The following is a 16716-nucleotide window of genomic DNA, read 5'->3' on the forward strand; positions in this document are numbered from 1 at the left end:
AAACATGTGCTACCTGGCTCGGGGGCCAGCAGGCAGCCTTTTCCCTTCTGTCACCTGCCCTAGGGATGGACCACCACGTCTGCCAGCCTTGACTGGAGCCTCCCTGGTGGATGTTTACTGCACACCTACTATGTGCAGGGTGGTGCAGCTGGCGAGAGTCCCCTCTCCTGTTCCACAGGCCGGCAAGGTTCCCCTGAGCCCTGGGGCAGGCAGGACCTTTGGCTGGAGGTGGGTGTGCAGGGCAGGGTCTCTGAGGGGAGACCTCAGACTGTGGACTTGCGGGTGGACGCTTCTTTGTGTCGGGGCCTCCCGTGTCCAGAAGGATGTTGAACAGCATCTGGGGCTTCCACTCGCTGAAGCCAAGGAACAGCCCCCAGCTGTGACAACCCAAAATGCCTCCAGACCTGGCCCCATGTCCCCCAGGGGGACAGAACAGCCTGGTGTAGGGCAGGGTCCCCCGAGCAGGAGTGGCACCTGTTCCTGCTCAGACCACAGACAGCTGAGCTGGCTGTGCCCAAGACGCCCTGCACCCACCGAAGCCTCAGGATACAGGCACAATTTGCATCTTACTGTCTTAAGTCAGGTTTCTGGAGATGACTGTCACAACACTGGAATCCAGCCTGTCTACAGCAAGGGAGAAAGAGGAAGCTGATGTCGGGCTGCGAGGGGCAGGCGTTACAGGGCGGGTCTCACAAATGCCGACATGACAGGCAGGGCTTCTGGGGGGCTTCGGGGACCAGCAGGGAGGCGAGACTCAGGCACTGACCCACAGACGGCATGGCCTTGGATGCACAGTGGTGACAGCAGCCTCCAAGTGTCCCCCGTGCCCCAGGCGTGAGGGGTAGAAGCTTTTGGGGCCCCTGCATCTTTCCTGCCCCCCCGGTGAAGGAAAATCACCTCGGATGGGAAAAGCTGGAGCCAGACTCCCTCTCCTGCATTAGTGTCGCCGTCCTGCCTCTGAGGTCCCCGGGCCCAGGGCACCTCCCGGGACACCTGAGTGGTGATGCATGACCCTCAGTTCTGGGGCTTAGGACCTCTGGGTGCCCCCGTAGGTCCGTCCTGGAGTCACTTCACAGTCACTGCAGATGGGCACCACACCCCACTTTCCAACGCCCCAACTTTCCACACCCAAGCAGCTCCTTGTCCCTGCCAATCAATGCCCGGTGATGACAACTGTTCTTTTATAGACACCACACATCTTCTAATGCTTTCACGTTAAAAGCGGGAGTGGATCCCACATTCACTTAAAGGCCCAGGTAGGGACTGTTTTTGTAGAAAACCAATTTCTTGTAACAAGTACTGGAACCTCATTGTAACCATGAGTCCTCACTCCTCCTTTTGTTCTAAGTCTGGGTCTGAGAAGTGCAGGCCTCTCACAGCTGTCAGTTCCAAGTGACCAGGGCTATAACAGGTCCTGGCTGACCCTGGGAATGTCAGGGGACTCTGGGAAGTAACAAGGAGGGACGTTTGCCCATAGCCCTGGGGCAGACAGTGTGTCCCGAGGGCCAGGCCAGGCCGTCTACTCCATCTCCCTGGGGCGAGTGCACCCTGGAAAGCATCCTTTCCAGCCCTTCTGGAGACAGTCAGCAGCTGATTCATTCTGGGCACCAGCATGGCAGGTGCCGGGGCTGGTCAGGGCCCAGGGCTGTACCCCTCAGCACTGGGCCACCCCGTCTCCTGCCCCCTTGGGACTGTTGGGCTCCGAGGAGCCTGGCGCTGGGGTCAGAGGTCTTCATCTGGACCCTGGGGACCCTCAGGGTTGAGTGGGGTGGGGCTGCTGAGGGTGGTGGGGGCCGGGGGAGCCACCTCTCACTTTGGGGATCATTGCTGAGGTGAGAAGGGGGACCGTGGCCACCAGGTGATACCCTCTCCGTGCACCTGACTGCTGCTCAGGACTCTGGGGACCGTGTTGCCAGGCCTGCGCCTGCTGGAGGGCTGTGTCTTTCTCGCTGCAGAGCCAAAAGCCCTGGCAGCCTCTGCAGCTGGCCAAACACGGCCCTGGCACCGCCTTTCTTCTGGCAAACTCCACCCATGCCTCTTCCAACGGCAGCTCGGCTTTTCACCAGAACAGCCGAGGGACATTGTTCCTCCCAGGGAATGTGGCAGAGGACATTGAAGCCCAGTGGGGACTTCGGGGGCTCCTCGGTGTGGACGGCTGTCTACACTTGTGGGCACACACATGCGTGGGTCCTGTGGCCTCCGGGCGGGAGGCAGGTTGGGAGCGTCCAGGGCAGAAGAGCTCCTGTGACCGTGGCCCTGCAAACAGCCTTGCATGACGCCAGCAGCACGGAGGCCGTCCTGGAAGAGCGGACACCCAGTCTTCTTTTTAAACCAAACACCCTTCGGTCTCAGGATCCCACATCCCACGGGAAGACCCACAGTGGGTCTGGGTACTGGGAAGAGCCTGGTGCTGAATCCTGCACGCTCCGGGTGGAGACAGCCCATCACCAGTCCCTTCCTGTGGGTGACTGGCAGTGACGGCGGGGAGCCCACTCACTTGGGGACACTCGCCTTTGGTGTGGATGACGCTTTTGAAAGGGCTTCATTCCAGGATCACAGCCAATGCCAGCAGTTCTCCCTGGGATGCAGCCGTGGTCCTTCTGGGGGCTGCCCCAAGTGCTCCCCTGCAGTCTGGGAGTCCATTCTCAAGCTGCCACCTGGCCTCTCATGGTGGCGTCTCACAGAAGCCCTGTCCACGCTCCGGGCAGTGAGCTCTGGTCAAACATGGCCTTGGAAGGGAAGTGAAGGAGAGAGAGGAACATGAAGGACACCTTTCCATTCTGCAGGCAGACGTCGGTTTTCTTAGGACTCAGCTTGGTGGAAACAAAGGGTTTAAAGCTTCGGAAACAGCGGCCTGTACAGGGCGCTTCGACTGGCTCTGATAGGAAGAGGCCGGCCATGTTTCCAGCAAGCCGTGTTCCTGCGTCATCTGCATGCGCTGACCTGGCCTTGGAAGTGCGTTTCTGCGGTCGGCCATCAGCTCGCCCGGGTCCACAGGTGACACCACAGCGTGGTGGCTGCGCACACCCTGAGCCCACTGTCCCCGGGGAACCCCTTCTCATGGGTGGCAAAGGGGGCTCAGAGGGGATCCTGGCCCATGGCGGGGAGCCCGGCTGGCCTGCCTGCGAAGCTCAGCGCCCCTTGCAGCCAGAGGCTCCTGCCAGGTGGGTGACCGTGTGTGGACATTTTTCCCAAATTGGACAGGAATCCACATCTGTGTTGCTCCTGGAACTGAGGGGCAAAAACCTCCACCAGGAGACAGGGAGCCGCCCGAGAGCTGCAGGAGTGGCTGCCGCAGAGAGAAGCTGGCGGTGCCTGGACCCGCTCTGGACACCCTGGTGGGGGCTGGGCGCTTGGGAGCACAGGGGTCCAGCACTCGTCTCTCTGCTTCTGTGCATGTTGGGAAAATCCCATTGCAGTGTGAGAAAGTGCACACCAGGATGCCATCCCATGCCAAGGGGAGGCTGCAGGAAATGCCGTGCGCACCATCCAGGGCTTCACTGCATCTCCGGGAGCAACAGTTGTTCAGGGCAAAGGACTTTTGCCTTTTGAAAGTTTTTTGAAAATCTGAAAGACAGCTGGCAGCCAAGCCTCGCCTGGGCCCCCCAGAACCTGCTGCTTCCCATGGCAAACTCACCAGTGAGCTCTGGCTCCGGCCTCACAGCCCAGACACCTGGGGGACAAACCAAAATGGTCAGGGCAGCAGCAATGGGGGGTGTCCCTAAAGCCCCTGGTGTTCGTGAGCTCTCAGCAGCCCCCTAAACACCCCTGTTGGAAGTCTCCCCAAGGCTCCCGGCTCCAGGTAGGGAAAGCACTCACAGATGAGGGGCTCCCCAGGCCACATGGCTTTTGAGAAAGATCCTCTTAAAGGGGTAAGTGCCTGGGAAGCACTCAAAATGCTGTGACCTGGCTCTGGGGCCCTTCCGCGGCCCAGCCGGCCGGCAGTGGCATCATGGCCGTGGAAGATGTTTCTGGGATGACTGAGATTGGCCACAAATGGGAAAGCCAGGGGCAGCTCACAGGAGCCGCCCCTACTCCGTGGCCACTGCGCCTGCACTCCATTGACTGCCACCCTTGGGGGGTTCTGGGACGAGCCCCCCCCCACCCGTCATCAGGACCGTCACTGCAGCCAACGTTCAGGGCTTCCTGCGCCACTAAGTTCTGCTGCTGTGTCTTACGTGGCTGAAACACAGACCTCCAGGCTCTGTCGCAGAGCTGGCCAGAGTCACAGACCCACAGAACAGGGGTGCTCAAGGCAGCCTCAGCGGCTTCCCTGGAAATGACCGACCACCCTGGCCTCTATATGCAGAAGCCATCCTGGCCACCCGACCTGCAGGGCAGACCTCACAGCGCCCTTCTGGCTTGGCAGTGTCAGGAATGTCACAGATGCTGGGTTTCAAAATCACTCTGTGGGAGAGTTCAGGTTGCTAAGGCTCATGAATATTAGTGCTATCGCAACAAAGTTTCTTTTCTTTTTTTTTTTTTTTTTTTTTTTTTTTTTTTTGAGACGGACTCTTGCTCTGTTGCCCAGGCTGGAGTGCAGTGGCGCGATCTCGGCTCTCTGCAGGCTCCGCCCCCTGGGGTTCACACCATTCTCCTGCCTCAGCCTCCCGAGTAGCTGGGACTGCAGGCGCCCGCCACCTCGCCCGGCTAATTTTTTGTATGTTTAGTAGAGACGGGGTTTCACTGTGTTAGCCAGGATGGTCTTGATCCCCTGACCTCGTGATCCGCCCGCCTCGGCCTCCCAAAGTGCTGGGATTAGAGGCGTGAACCACCGCGCCAGGCCTACCACACAAAGTTTCAAGCTAAATCAGTATCGGTGAGGGAAGTTAAAGCAGGCAAACGTTCACACCAACAGAACGAACATTAACATCCACACTATGGGGCCGTCTCTACCTGCATAGCTGCCTTGGAGCCATCGGCCCCTGAGCACCAAGAATATGGCCACCGCCACGGCCACAAGCAGGCACGGGACAGCCAGGATGCTCCACGTGGCCACGTGCTTCTCGCCGGTACTGACTGGATTCTCTGTGATCTTGTCTCTCTCTCCGATTTCATTTCCTACGAGAAAGAGGAAAATAACCGGACATAAAGGATCTTAGAGGAAAAGGGTCTTTTTCATCCTGGAGTGGAAAGTGTTGCAGGGAAGTATTTATTCCAGAGAACTTCCCTGACATGATTTTGAGGTTTTAAAAACACCAGGCTGATGAGAGGAGGGTTTTCTCTTGCAGAGGGGCTTTGTTTCCTGCAGAGATCTTGTTCCTCCCCGTCCTACCTGGGAGAGGCGATAACCCCACCCACAGCCAGGGGAGCACAGGGCTAGGTGTGGTGGGAAGCACAGGTTCTTACTAGATTTTTTTTTTCTTTTTTTTTGAGGCAGAGTCTCGCTCTGTCGCCCAGGCTGGAGTACAGTGGCGTGATCTTGGCTCACTGCAAGCTCCGCCTCCCAGGTTCACGCCATTCTCCTGCCTCAGCCTCCCAAGTAGCTGGGACAACAGGTGCCCACCACCTCGCCCAGCTAATTTTTTGTATTTTTAGTAGAGATGGGGTTTCACCGTGTTATCCAGGATGGTCTCGATCTCCTGACCTCGTGATCCACCCGCCTCGGCCTCCCAAAGTGCTGGGATTACAGACGTGAGTCACTGCACCCGGCCCTTATTGGATTTTTAAAAATCAAAGTGAGGCCAGGTGCGGTGGCTCACACCTGTAATCCCAGCACTTTGAGAGGCCGAGGCGGGTGGATCACCTGGGGTTGGGAGTTTGAGACACACCTGGCCAACATGGAGAAACCTCGCGTCTCTACTAAAAATACAAAATTAGCCAGGTGTGGTGGTGCATGCCTGTAATCCCAGCTACTCGGGAGGCTGAGGCAGGAGAATCGCTTGAACCCAGGAGGCGGAGGTTGCGGTGAGCCGAGATCGCGCCATTGTACTCCAGCCTGGGCAACAAGAGCAGAATTCCGTCTCAAAAAAAAAAAAAAAAAATCAAGGTGAAAGCCCCATAACATAAAATTAACCATTTCATTTTATTTATTTAGTTTTTGAGACAGGGTCTTGCTCTGTTGCCCGGGCTGAAGTGCAGTGGTGTGATCATAGGTCACTGCAGCCTCAACTTCCTGGGCTCAATCAATCAATCCTCCCACCTCGGCCTCCCAAGTAGCCAGGACTACAGGTGTGCACCACCAGGCCGGGCTAATTTTTTTTTTTTTTTTTTTTTTTTGTAGAGATGAGATCTCACTATATTGCTCTGGTTGGTCTCAGGGCTCAAGTGATCCTCTTGCCTCAGCCTCCTAAGTAACTGCAACTACAGGTGTGCACCACCTTGCCCAGCCAAAATGAGCCACTTTATGCTTTATTTATTTATTTATTTTTTTGAGACACAGTCTTCCTCTGTCGCCCACTCTGGAGTGTAGTGGTGTGGTCTTGGCTCACTGCAGCCTCTGCCTCCCAGGTTCCAGCGATTCTCCTGCCTCAGCCTCCCGGATAGCTGGGATTACAGGCACATGCCACCGCACCTGGCTCATTTTTGTATTTTTAGTAGAGATGGGGTTTTGCCATGTTGTCTAGACTGGTCTCAAATTCCTGACCTCAGATGATCCACCCACCTCAGCCTCCCAAAGTGCTAGGACCAGGTGTGAGCCACCCCTCCCGGCCCAAAACGAACCATTTTAAAGTGAGCAATTCAGGGTGCCAGTGCCATCATAACCACCACCTAATTCCAGGATCTGTAACCCCCAAAAGGGAACCTTGTGTCCATGAGCGGTCACTCCCCACTCTTCCCTGTCCTCTGCTGTCCTTCTGGGCAGTTCATCGGGGAGAATGGTCGTGTCCATTTCAGAGGGACTGTGAGCCCGTGTTAGCAGCAAGAAGGACCAGATCCAAATGAGGGGGTCTCAGAACAGCTGGGGCCTCTAATTTTTCTCTTAAATTTTGTTCTCATTTAGTGCTTTATAGCACTCCCTTCAAATTTCACTTTTAAAACTCTAGCTTGGGCGTGGTGGCGCACACCTGTAATCTCAGCACTTTGGGAGGCCTAGGCAGAAGCATCGCTTGTGTCCAGGAGTTTGAATCTAGCCTGGGCAACATAGTGAGGCCCCATCACTACAAATAATCAAAAATTAGCCAGGCAAGGTGCATGCACCTGTAGTCCCAGATACTCAGGAGGCTGAGGCAGGAGAATTGCTGTCCTCCTGCCCCAGAAGCCTCTAGTCTGCTTCGTGTCTCAGTGGCTCACCCTATTCTGGACACTTTGCATAAACAGAGTCCCACAGGCTTGTCCTCAGGTGTCTGGCTCTGTCACTCGCCTGATGGCCTTGAGGTTCTCCACGCCGCAGCGTGCATCAGGACAGCTGCCTCCTTCCTTTTTCAGGCTAATTCTCCCCTGCACGCATGGATCACGTTTGGTGCATCGGTCCACCCACGAGAAACACTTGGGTGGTTCCCACCTTCCGGCTGCCATGAACATTCATGGACAGGCATTTGTTTGAGTCCCTGTTTTGAATCCTCTTGGCTATATCCCTAGGAGAGAACTGCTGGGTCCTGCAGTGCTTCCACGCTTAGCTTTTCGAGGAACTGCCACACCGTTCCCCATGGCAGCTGCACCCTTCTGCTTTTCCACCGCGATGCACAAAGTTGCCAATGCCTCTGGTCTCTGTGTGCAGTGTCTTTGCCCTTCAGAGAGCCGTCCTCACCGGCAAACAAGCAGCGGCATCCCCCTGGGAGCTTGTTCTGAATGCCCGGCGCGTCTCCAAACACACCTGGAGAAACCACCTGGACGGTGCTCAACCTTGAACCTCTGAAGCTTTTAGACACTATGCCGATGCCAGGTGCCAGCCCAGAGCTTCAGGTGCAATGGGTCTGGGCATGGGGGCTTTCATAGGCTGCCCAGATGACCCCACTGCGTAGCCGGGGTTGAGACGACAGCCCTGGGAGAAGCTTCTGCTGCCACTTGGGCTGCTCTGCGGGGAGTATGCTGGCTGGAAGGCAGTTATCAGAGACTGCTTTGGGAGCAGCCCCTCATCCTGCTGCACGCAGCTCACAGACTCTGAATGCTGAGTCATAATGGCTGAGCCCTGATTTCAAGAAGGAGAATGTCTGGCTGTGCTGGGGATCCTGGCGGCCAGGGCAGACTTCGAGCGTATGACCTGTGCAGGCTTCTGGGGTTGAGCTCAGAAAGGCCCGCAGGAGGTGCAATGCTTGTGGTCACTGTCTGGAATTCTTAATGCTTCCGAAACAATGAGCCCTGCATTCTTGCTTTGCACAGGGCCACGGTGAGTCCTGCTGGCAGCCCCTTTCCTGCAGCCGGCAGGGACCCAGGACCCCTCCTTGATCATCTCCTGCCTCCACCTTCTGCCTCTCATCCTGACACAGGAGTTGGGGACACAAATGGGGAGGGCCTGTGTCCTCTACAAAGGAGTCCCTGTAGAGGAACCCCTTCCACAGGGAGGGGCTGGGCACCCCTTCCACAGGCAGGAGCTGGGCACCCCTTCCAGGGGGGCTGGGCACCCCTTCCACAGGGAGGAGCTGGGCACCCTTTCCACAGGGAGGGGCTGGGCACCCTTTCCACTGGGAGGGGCTGGGCCAGCAGCCGTGCCCAGTGGGATTCCCGTGTCTGGGGCCTTCGGTCTGTCTTCTCAGGGGACACACGCCCAAGAGGCAGGGAGCTTGGGTGGGGGCTGCACAGCTGTGGGCTTCTGTCCTGGGCTGCTGCTGCCTAGTCCTGCGGCTTCTGAAGTGTTACCCAGCCTCAGAGTTCAGCCCTCATCTGTAAAGTAAGTTTAAGAAAACTGACTCCAGGTGAAGAAAATGGAGCAATATGCACTGGGCACGGCGCCCATTCCTGTTCCCGGAGACCGTGGTGGTTCTCACCGTGCGGCACATGCCTCTCACCTCCTCTCCCTTCCAAGCACCTTTCGGGTGCTGAGCCGCGTCGAAGGGACTTTTGTCTCCTGCCTCAGAGGCTCTCCCAAGCCAGCCCTGGCCCCGCTGTCGGGCTCAGCTCAGCACGCAGGCGCCGGGACCTTACCTGTCTGGCTGCCGACAGTCAGGTTCTGCTGCAGAAGCACGTTCTCTATGCAGCAGCCAATGTTCACGCTGGGGGTCCACGCGATCCTCAGCACGCTGACCACGTCATACAGGCCCCGCGTGTTCAAGAAGACGGTGTCGTTCTGCAGAGCCTGGTCCAGCAGGCTGTTGTCCGTCTTATTGATCCAGTACACGTTGGGCCTGGGGTAGCCGTTTATGGATGTACATGTGAAGGTGAGCTCATCCTGGGAGGGGCCGTTGGGGGCGCTGACGACGGGCACGCTGAAGTTTGCTGCAGGGGAGGGAAACAGGTCATGAGAGATGCCGCCAGGCCCTGCTGGTCAAGAAACAGAGGGTACACGGTGCCAAGGCTGGGTCAGACGGGAGGCGGCCCATTGTGCCCCGACATGGGTGACAGGCCAGGACCAGGGCTCTGGTCTGAGCAGCAGGCTCCGCCCTGTCCTGCCCAAGAGTCATCCCCCAAGCCAGTCCCAGTAGCCAGGGACCGCTGAGCCTGTCAGGCAGTGACTGGCACCCACAGACCCCCCACTCCATGGCCGTCGGCTGTGCCGGGACCCTGTCATTTGGATCTGGTCATTCTCACTGCTGACGCAGGGGCTCACAGTCCATCTGAAATGGACACAGCTGTTCTCCCCAATGAACTGCCCAGAGCTCCTTGGTTGCCTCTTATTTTTCTCTTAAATTTTGTTCTCATTTAGTGCTTTATGGCATTCCCTTCAAATTTCACTTTTAAAAGTCTAGTTTGGGTGTGGTGGCTTATGCCTGTAATCCCAGCACTTTGGGAGGGTGAGGCAGGAGGATCGCTTGTGTCCAGGAGTTTGAGACCAGCCTGGGCAACGTAGTGAGACCCCATTTCTACAAATAATCAAAATTAGCCAGGCGAGGTGGCATGTGCCTGTAGTCCCAGATACTCAGGAGGCTGAGGCAGGAGAATTGCTGGAGCTCAGGAGGCCAAGGCTGCAGCGTGATCACACTGCTGCACTCTAGCCTGGGCAACAGTGAGACCCTGTCTCAAAAAACGAACTGGCCGGGCGCGATGGCTCATGCCTGTAATCCCAGCACTTTGGGAGGCCGAGGGGGGCGGATCACGAGGCCAGGAGTTTGAGACCAGCCTGGTCAACATGGTGAAACCCTGTCTCTACTAAAAATACAAAAATTAGCTGGGTGTGGTGGGGGGTGCCTGTAATCCCAGCTACTTGGGAGGCTGTGGAGAATTTCTTGAACCCAGGAGGCGGGGGTTGTGGTGAGCCAAGATCGTGCCACTGCACTGCAGCCTGGGTGACAGAGCAAGACTCCGTCTCAAAAAACAAAAACAAAAACAAAAACTAACTCAAGAGGCAAAGACAGCAAGGGTAGGAGCTCTTCCGGAAAACCAAGCAGCCGCAGGTCATGCACTAAGGATTTTTCAGCTGTTTAGTTTCCCTCGAAGTTAGACAGAAGCCTGATAACACAGATGAGAATTTTCTTCACTGGAAGAAACAGTGAATGAGCCAGGGAGGGGGTTTCGTGAACACTTTTCCACGATGTGAGTCTGGGATGGACCCAGCTCCCTCCGCCTCGACGGTCCTACCTGCCACGTGCAGTGTGACCACAACGCTCAAAACCTCCTGGAATCCCAGGGATTGGCTCAACACCAAGCAGTGAAATTTCTGCTCGTCCTGGGGGGTGACGTTGAACAAGCGCAGGGAGAAGTCGCCCCGCCGCATGCCGGCTGGTGACATCAGGGCTCGGTTCCGGTAGCGGCTGTCCACGTTTTCCAAGGAGCTGTTCTGCGGGATGTGGTAGGTCACCACGGTTTTCGACTCACTGGTTTGCCAATATACGTAAACGTCATTTAAATCAAAACGGCTTCCTTCAGGGCAAGCGCAGCTGAGCTCCACGTCGCTGCCTACCATCGCTCGGACTTCCTTCTCCTGAGTATCTGCAATGGCCCAAAAGGTGTAAAATCTGTTTTCAGAGGCTGATGCCCAGGCCCTGAAGCTACTCTACGGGGCAGGCTTTGGGTTTCAAGCCTCAAACACCAACGGTGGCTCAGAATTTATTAACAAGGCACATGTAGGAATGCAGTCAAACTTGAAAAACGCAGACATTTCATGGTGAGGTCCATGTCAATCTTTGGCTTCGATGACACACTCCCGTTATGTAAGGGGCTGCCATGGGGAGGAGCGGCTGGATGGGGCCTGGCCGCTCAGTGTTATTTTTGTTACTCAGCACTATTTTTACTACTTCTCGGGAGTCTATAATTAATGCAAAATAAAAAGTTCTTTAAAAATCAGGCATTTAAGGGAGAACAATTTCTCAGCAATTACATTATATTGCTGCTCACTTGCATCAGGAAAGGTGTCATAAATGTAACATAAATGTACTGTTTGTGCAACTACGTAAATGCCTGTGGGAAAATCTTCTTTTTTTTGAGACGGAGTCTTGCTCTGTTACCCAGGCTGGGGTGCAATGGCGTGATCTCGGCTCACTGCAACCCCTGACTCTGGGGTTCACGCCATTCTCCTGCCTCAGCCTCCCAAGTAGCTGGGATTACAGGTGCCTGCCACCATGCCCAGCTAATTTTTTGTATTTTTAGTAGAGATGGGGCTTCATATGTTGGCCAGGCTGGTCTCGAACTCCTGATGTCAGGCGATCCACCCGCCTTGGCCTCCCAAAGTGGTGGGATTACAGGAGTGAGCCACTGCACCTGGCACCTGCAGGAAAATCTGTGTGTGTCCCCTGCCCCCAAAGCCCTCTGGGCTAGAAGGCTCGGCAAGGTTTCGGGTTTGTGCTGTGGTGCCTCGTCCTTATTCCTGGCTCTTCCAGAGACTGGTGGCTCCTAGGGCTCAGCAGGGCTGCTGCCTGGGACAGGGAGACCAGGGGACCCAGGAAGCCCTGGCTCAGAGGAACTGCATTCTGCCCGCAACAAACACGGGATCAAACAAGAACTCCGGAGTTTGCAGAAGTGTTTGCAGAGTTTCCTTTAAGGAAACGCTTCTATCCTGTGCAGCAACCTAGGTTTAGGGTCCAACTTTCTCCAAAGGGCCACTTGAGAAGCAAGAAGGAGCCTGGTGAGGCTGCTTCCAGCGCCCTGTGGCCGGCAGTCCACGCAGCCGGAGAGCCCATCTCTGAGCGGGGCGCCCCATGGCAAAGCACCCCCTGAACTTACCGGCTCGAAGGCTGCTGAAGAGCAGGAAGAGCAGTCCGGGACTGGAAAAAACAACCAGAAAGGCAGGTGAGGCGGGGCCGCCGGGGAGTTACCTGCATCTTCCAAACAGGAGCAGGCTGGTTCCCACGGGCAGGAGGTAGTTAGGCCCATCACAGAAATGTGAAGGCAGAGCCAGGAGCCTGCCTGCCTCTGTTCTCCATGGGAATTCGGGGTCCCTGCCCAGCACAACAAGTCTGAGGGGCTGGCAGCCTCTCGCCACTCTCTAGCTCTCGCAATAACAAATCCCTAGAAACACAGTGATGCTGGCGTGAGGATGAAGGGGAGCGAGGGACGCCATCGAGGCTGGTCTAGCCTTCCTGAGGACAGATGCCAATAAATTGTAGAAAATCAGAGAAAAAAAAAAGCTTTCAGGGCACCTATAGTAGGAGCGTCACTTAAAATGCTGGGGAGACGGAGAACATCAGGCGTGCCCGTGACAGGGTCAGGTGAGTGACGGGACAGCCCTGTGGGGAACGCGGATCATTTTGAAACCAAACCTGAGCTCCTCCTGTTTCAGATCCTGCTGCAGCTGGTGCCCCTGCCTCGGGCAGCAAATTCCCCTCGTGACTCCAATGCCCCTGCCATCTTGGGTCTGGGAGCCTTTGCACTCTGCATGCCACAGGCTCACCACCTCTTCCCGCCAGCCCCCAGGATGCCTTCCCCAGGCGGAGGCCCTTAGTGGCCGGGACAACTTTGGTAGCAGTGCTTACCCCAGCCCCCCAAACCATCAGTTTCTGGGGCCAGCTCCCCAGGAAGTGGGAGCCCCCGGAGCACGGGCATCTCCTCTGATGTCCCTGTACCTCCAAGATCTGGAAGACGCTCATCCCTTTTCTCTGTGGCCTCCGCCTGGGAAAGCTTGGGGGCTTTGTAAGTCAAAGGTTGGTCTTGTGGGAACCTCCCAGTGGGCTGTCCCTGAGCCCTGGAGCCACAGAAACCCCTGCCCCACCCACGATGGCCGTCATCTGAGTCTGCATGGAGGTGTGCCTGTGCCAAGGGAGCACACATGCACCAAGGCCGCCCCAGGCCACCAGGGGCTCTTGAAGCCTGCAGGTGGCCCTTCCTCTCTCTCCCACTCCCCCTATTGGGGCCACCGTTCTGGCTGGCAAGATGGGTGTGATGGCCTCCAGCAGGCCCCCTGCCTCCACCCGGACCTCCCTGCCTCCAGCCTTAGCCCCTTCAAGCATCTCCCCAGAGCCACCATCTAATCGACAGCTGTGAGAACCCCTCTGTGCCCCCATTTGTCTCCCACAGTGCCCATATTCATCACCAGCCCACAAAGCCCGTCCTGTCGATGGAGGCCTCCTCAGGATATCTGGGGGCTTCCTGGGCCGGGGGTGGGGGGTGCCTGCTCCAGGCTGTTTCTGGCTTGTCCCCTCCCTGGGTGCTGCCTACCCAGCGGCCTCTGTGTCCTCTCCTTGGACCCTCAGCACCCCTAGATCTAACCTACCCCCACCCGGAGTTTGCCTCAAGACCCAGCATAGACAGGAACACCTACTTGAAGGTGTGGGTGGCGGAGGGCTAAGACATTTGGGAGGGTTATGACATTCCGGGACTTTTAAATTCTTTCTCTCTAGGGCGGGATCATAACTGCATACACTTCTAATGGGGAGGGGTACTGGGGAGTGTGACACCGGTGTGGCCCAGCTCTGGGCTGTGCAGGAGGCATCCCTGGGGTCAGAGGCCTCACAGGTTCACCCAGGGGAGCACAGGCTGCGGACCCTACAACGTGGGTTACGAAGAGTATATTTTGGATATTTTCGCAAAAATCCAGGAGGAAGCTGTCACTCCTGGTTCAGGGAGCCACAGCCTTCCCCAGTGCGGATCGGCTGCCGGGCTGCGGGGAATCCCACGTGTGTGGGGGAGGGCGTGTCCGCAGACCGTGGGCACCAGCTGGCCTTGGAGAGCGCTCGGCCGGTCACCTCCCTCCTCCCTTCTTCTAGGAAATCAGCAGTGCCAGGGAGTGGAAGGGGCAGCACCCGTGCCCCGGCGTGCAGGGTGCGCCTGCCTTCCCTCCCTCCTTCCAGCGTTCGCGGTCCTCCTTCCCTGGCAGGGACCCCACCCCCGAGCCCGCCCCCGCACGGCTGCGCGTCCTGCCGTGGGTCCCGGTGCCAGGCCCCGCCGCCTGCTGCCGTCCACGCCCCGCCGGCCGCCCCGGCGCCTCCGCCGCCCGCTCCTCGGACCCGCACTGCCAGCCTGGCACCTCCAGGCGAGCTCCGCAGGCCCCGCGTCCGAGCCGACCTGGGGACGCGCGGGCCGAACCACCCCGCCCCTGACCGCGGCGCCTCAGCTCCTTCCCCGGCTCACCTGCCCAGCCGCATGGTGCGGGCGGAGACCTCGGGCCGCGGAGACCTCGGGGCGCGGAGAACTTGGGCCGCGGGAGACTTCGGAGAGGAGCAACCTCGGGGCGCGGGAGATCGGCTCTAACTGCGCTCCCGCCGGGCCCGAGGCTCTGAGCGCCCAGCGCGCGGCGTGCTGGAGGCAGCCGTGTCCCCGCCCTGTCCCCGCCCCGACCCCGGCCTGGCTCCTCTGGCGACCGAGACCGCCCCGGGACGCAGGAGGCGGGGCGCTGCGCGGCGGCTCCGGAAAGTTCAGCTCTGCCCAGGCGTGTGCCCGTCGGCCGGAGGCGGGACAGAGGCAGGTCGGCCTGTCAGCCTGGACGCGGACCTGGGCGCCGTAGGTGCCCCGGGAAGCTCAGGGGTGGGGGGCACCCGGAGGAAGGTGGCCAGGGGTGCTGCGGGTGCCGGCGCAGCGGGGGAGGGGACCGTGGGAGGCAAGGGCCGTTCCCCGCGCCGCGCACAATGCGCCGGTCCTGCGGCCCTCCCCGAGGAGGAGTCCGGGGACCCAGGCCCCCAGGCTGGGAGAGCGCCAGGCCCCTGGTCGGCTGCGCTCCGATGATCTCAGGACTTAGGCGAGTGAGCTCAGCGAGTGCTGAGGAATGAATGATTGAATGAATGCGTGCATGAATGGAAGGAGGGAGGGAAAGTGGGCGGGCTCTACCCTCTGGGCCAGCCCCAGCCCGCCCCCACCTGGCCTTGCTCCCCTAGCCTTCGAGGGGTCTGAAAGGCGCTGGCGCAGCCTCTTTGCATAACACTGGCTCTGAGGATCCCCCGCTGAGAAACCGAGACATCCTTGCGGCTCTGGGCTCCTCAGCCTTGGCAGTGGCGTCTGGCTTGGAGTCTGGGGCAGCTGGTTTGGGAAAGGCTGCTCCACGCAACCGAGGGTGGGACCCAGGGTCCCTGCTCCCTCCCCACAGCACCCAGCCCACCCCGCCTTCCCTCCCTGATCCCTGCAAGCCAGGTGGAGCCCGGGGGGAGGTGACTCCCTTTCTGCAGAGGCACCTCCGGAAGGGCCTGGGTGAGGCTGCTGGACAGGGCAGCGGGGCACCCTCCTCCCGGAGCCCCCGCCTCTGGTCTGAGGCTCGGATCCCCACCGCCTCCTGCGCGTGGAGGAGGCGAGAAGCGCCGGGAGACGGGGGCCCCAGACGGCACCCCGCAGGCTGCCATTCCTTCAACCAAGATGTAGAGAGCGCCGTGGACAAAAGCTTAAAAAAAATTCTGAAACCTCTGCCCGTGGGAAGTCAACATTTTTGCGGAGCAGAGAGCCCAGGCACAAAATAAGAAGGCGGAAGAGACGGGCTGGGGGGGTAGGGCGGACGGCGGCGGGAGGGCAGATAGAGCAGCGGCGAAGGCGCAGGAAGCCCTGAAAAACCGGGCGGCTTCCCCCTCCGCTGAGAGATGGGGGTTGGGAGGATTTAAAATCGCTCGCCTGGCAGGGGCGGGGCGGGGGCCACCTGCCCTCCCGCGGGAAGAGCTGGGCAGGGCCCGCGGCGTGCAGGGCGGAGGCACTGACCGTCCGCACGCGGGTAAGGTGAGGCGCGTAACCCCATCTGAGCCGGACTCTTCAGGACGAGTCCAGTCCCTGGAGCCAGAAAACCCGGTCTAGCGCCAGCGTGGATGTGCGCTTCCCGGGACACGCTCAGGGACGCCGGCTAGGACCGGCGAGGCTGGTGGGGTGGCGATGTTGGGGGCTGAGGTTCCTCGCCCCGGGGCGGGCGGCTGGTGGTAAGGGACCGCATGGCCCCGCGGGTGAGGAGGGCGCAGGTGAGCCGGGCGGGCGGGCTGCGGGCAGCGCCACCTCCTTCCGGAGGCCCCCTCTGATTGACCGGCCGGGATCCGCGCGCCTCTGGGCCTGCAGCGGAGGTCCGGGGCTGCGCCGCGCGGATTAGCTGACGCCGGGCCGAGCGCTCCACCCCCAGGGCCGGGCGCACCTGAATGCCCTCCACCCGCGGGACTGCAGGGAGGGGGACGGCCCCCGGATACCGCGTGGGAGCTGTGGGAGGATGGGGAATGGGTCCTGGGGGAGCAGAGCCTCCCAAATTAAGGTCTCCCAAGAGCGCGGCCGGTCATCCGCGGCGGCGAAGGGAAGGTGCCCTGTCGGTGGGTCCAGACCCCGCAGGGCCCGCCGTGCTGTGGCCGAGGGGGT

General features: G+C 59.1%; 1 protein-coding gene across 3 annotated transcripts; it reads right to left on the reverse strand.

Moving 5' to 3' along the window:
• Nucleotides 1-554: 554 nt before the first annotated feature.
• On the reverse strand, nt 555-14720 carry ICOSLG (inducible T cell costimulator ligand). Of its 3 annotated transcripts, XM_003277364.3 has the most exons (7): nt 14539-14720; nt 12196-12236; nt 10615-10965; nt 9025-9315; nt 4897-5061; nt 3638-3673; nt 555-2729 (listed from the first exon to the last, which is right to left on the reverse strand). In XM_003277364.3, the coding sequence occupies exons 1-7, from the start codon at nt 14550-14552 to the stop codon at nt 2719-2721; spliced, it is 909 nt and encodes a 302-aa protein (XP_003277412.1). In that variant the 5' UTR covers nt 14553-14720; the 3' UTR covers nt 555-2718. The 3 variants fall into 3 exon arrangements, with proteins under 3 accessions (XP_003277412.1, XP_030662067.1, XP_030662068.1); XM_030806207.1 differs by having other exon boundaries at nt 555-3673; XM_030806208.1 differs by lacking the exons at nt 555-2729; nt 3638-3673 and having other exon boundaries at nt 4746-5061.
• Nucleotides 14721-16716: the final 1996 nt, after the last annotated feature.

The sequence above is a fragment of the Nomascus leucogenys genome, chromosome 25 (genome assembly GCF_006542625.1).
Source record: "Nomascus leucogenys isolate Asia chromosome 25, Asia_NLE_v1, whole genome shotgun sequence".
Lineage (NCBI taxonomy): Eukaryota > Metazoa > Chordata > Mammalia > Primates > Hylobatidae > Nomascus > Nomascus leucogenys.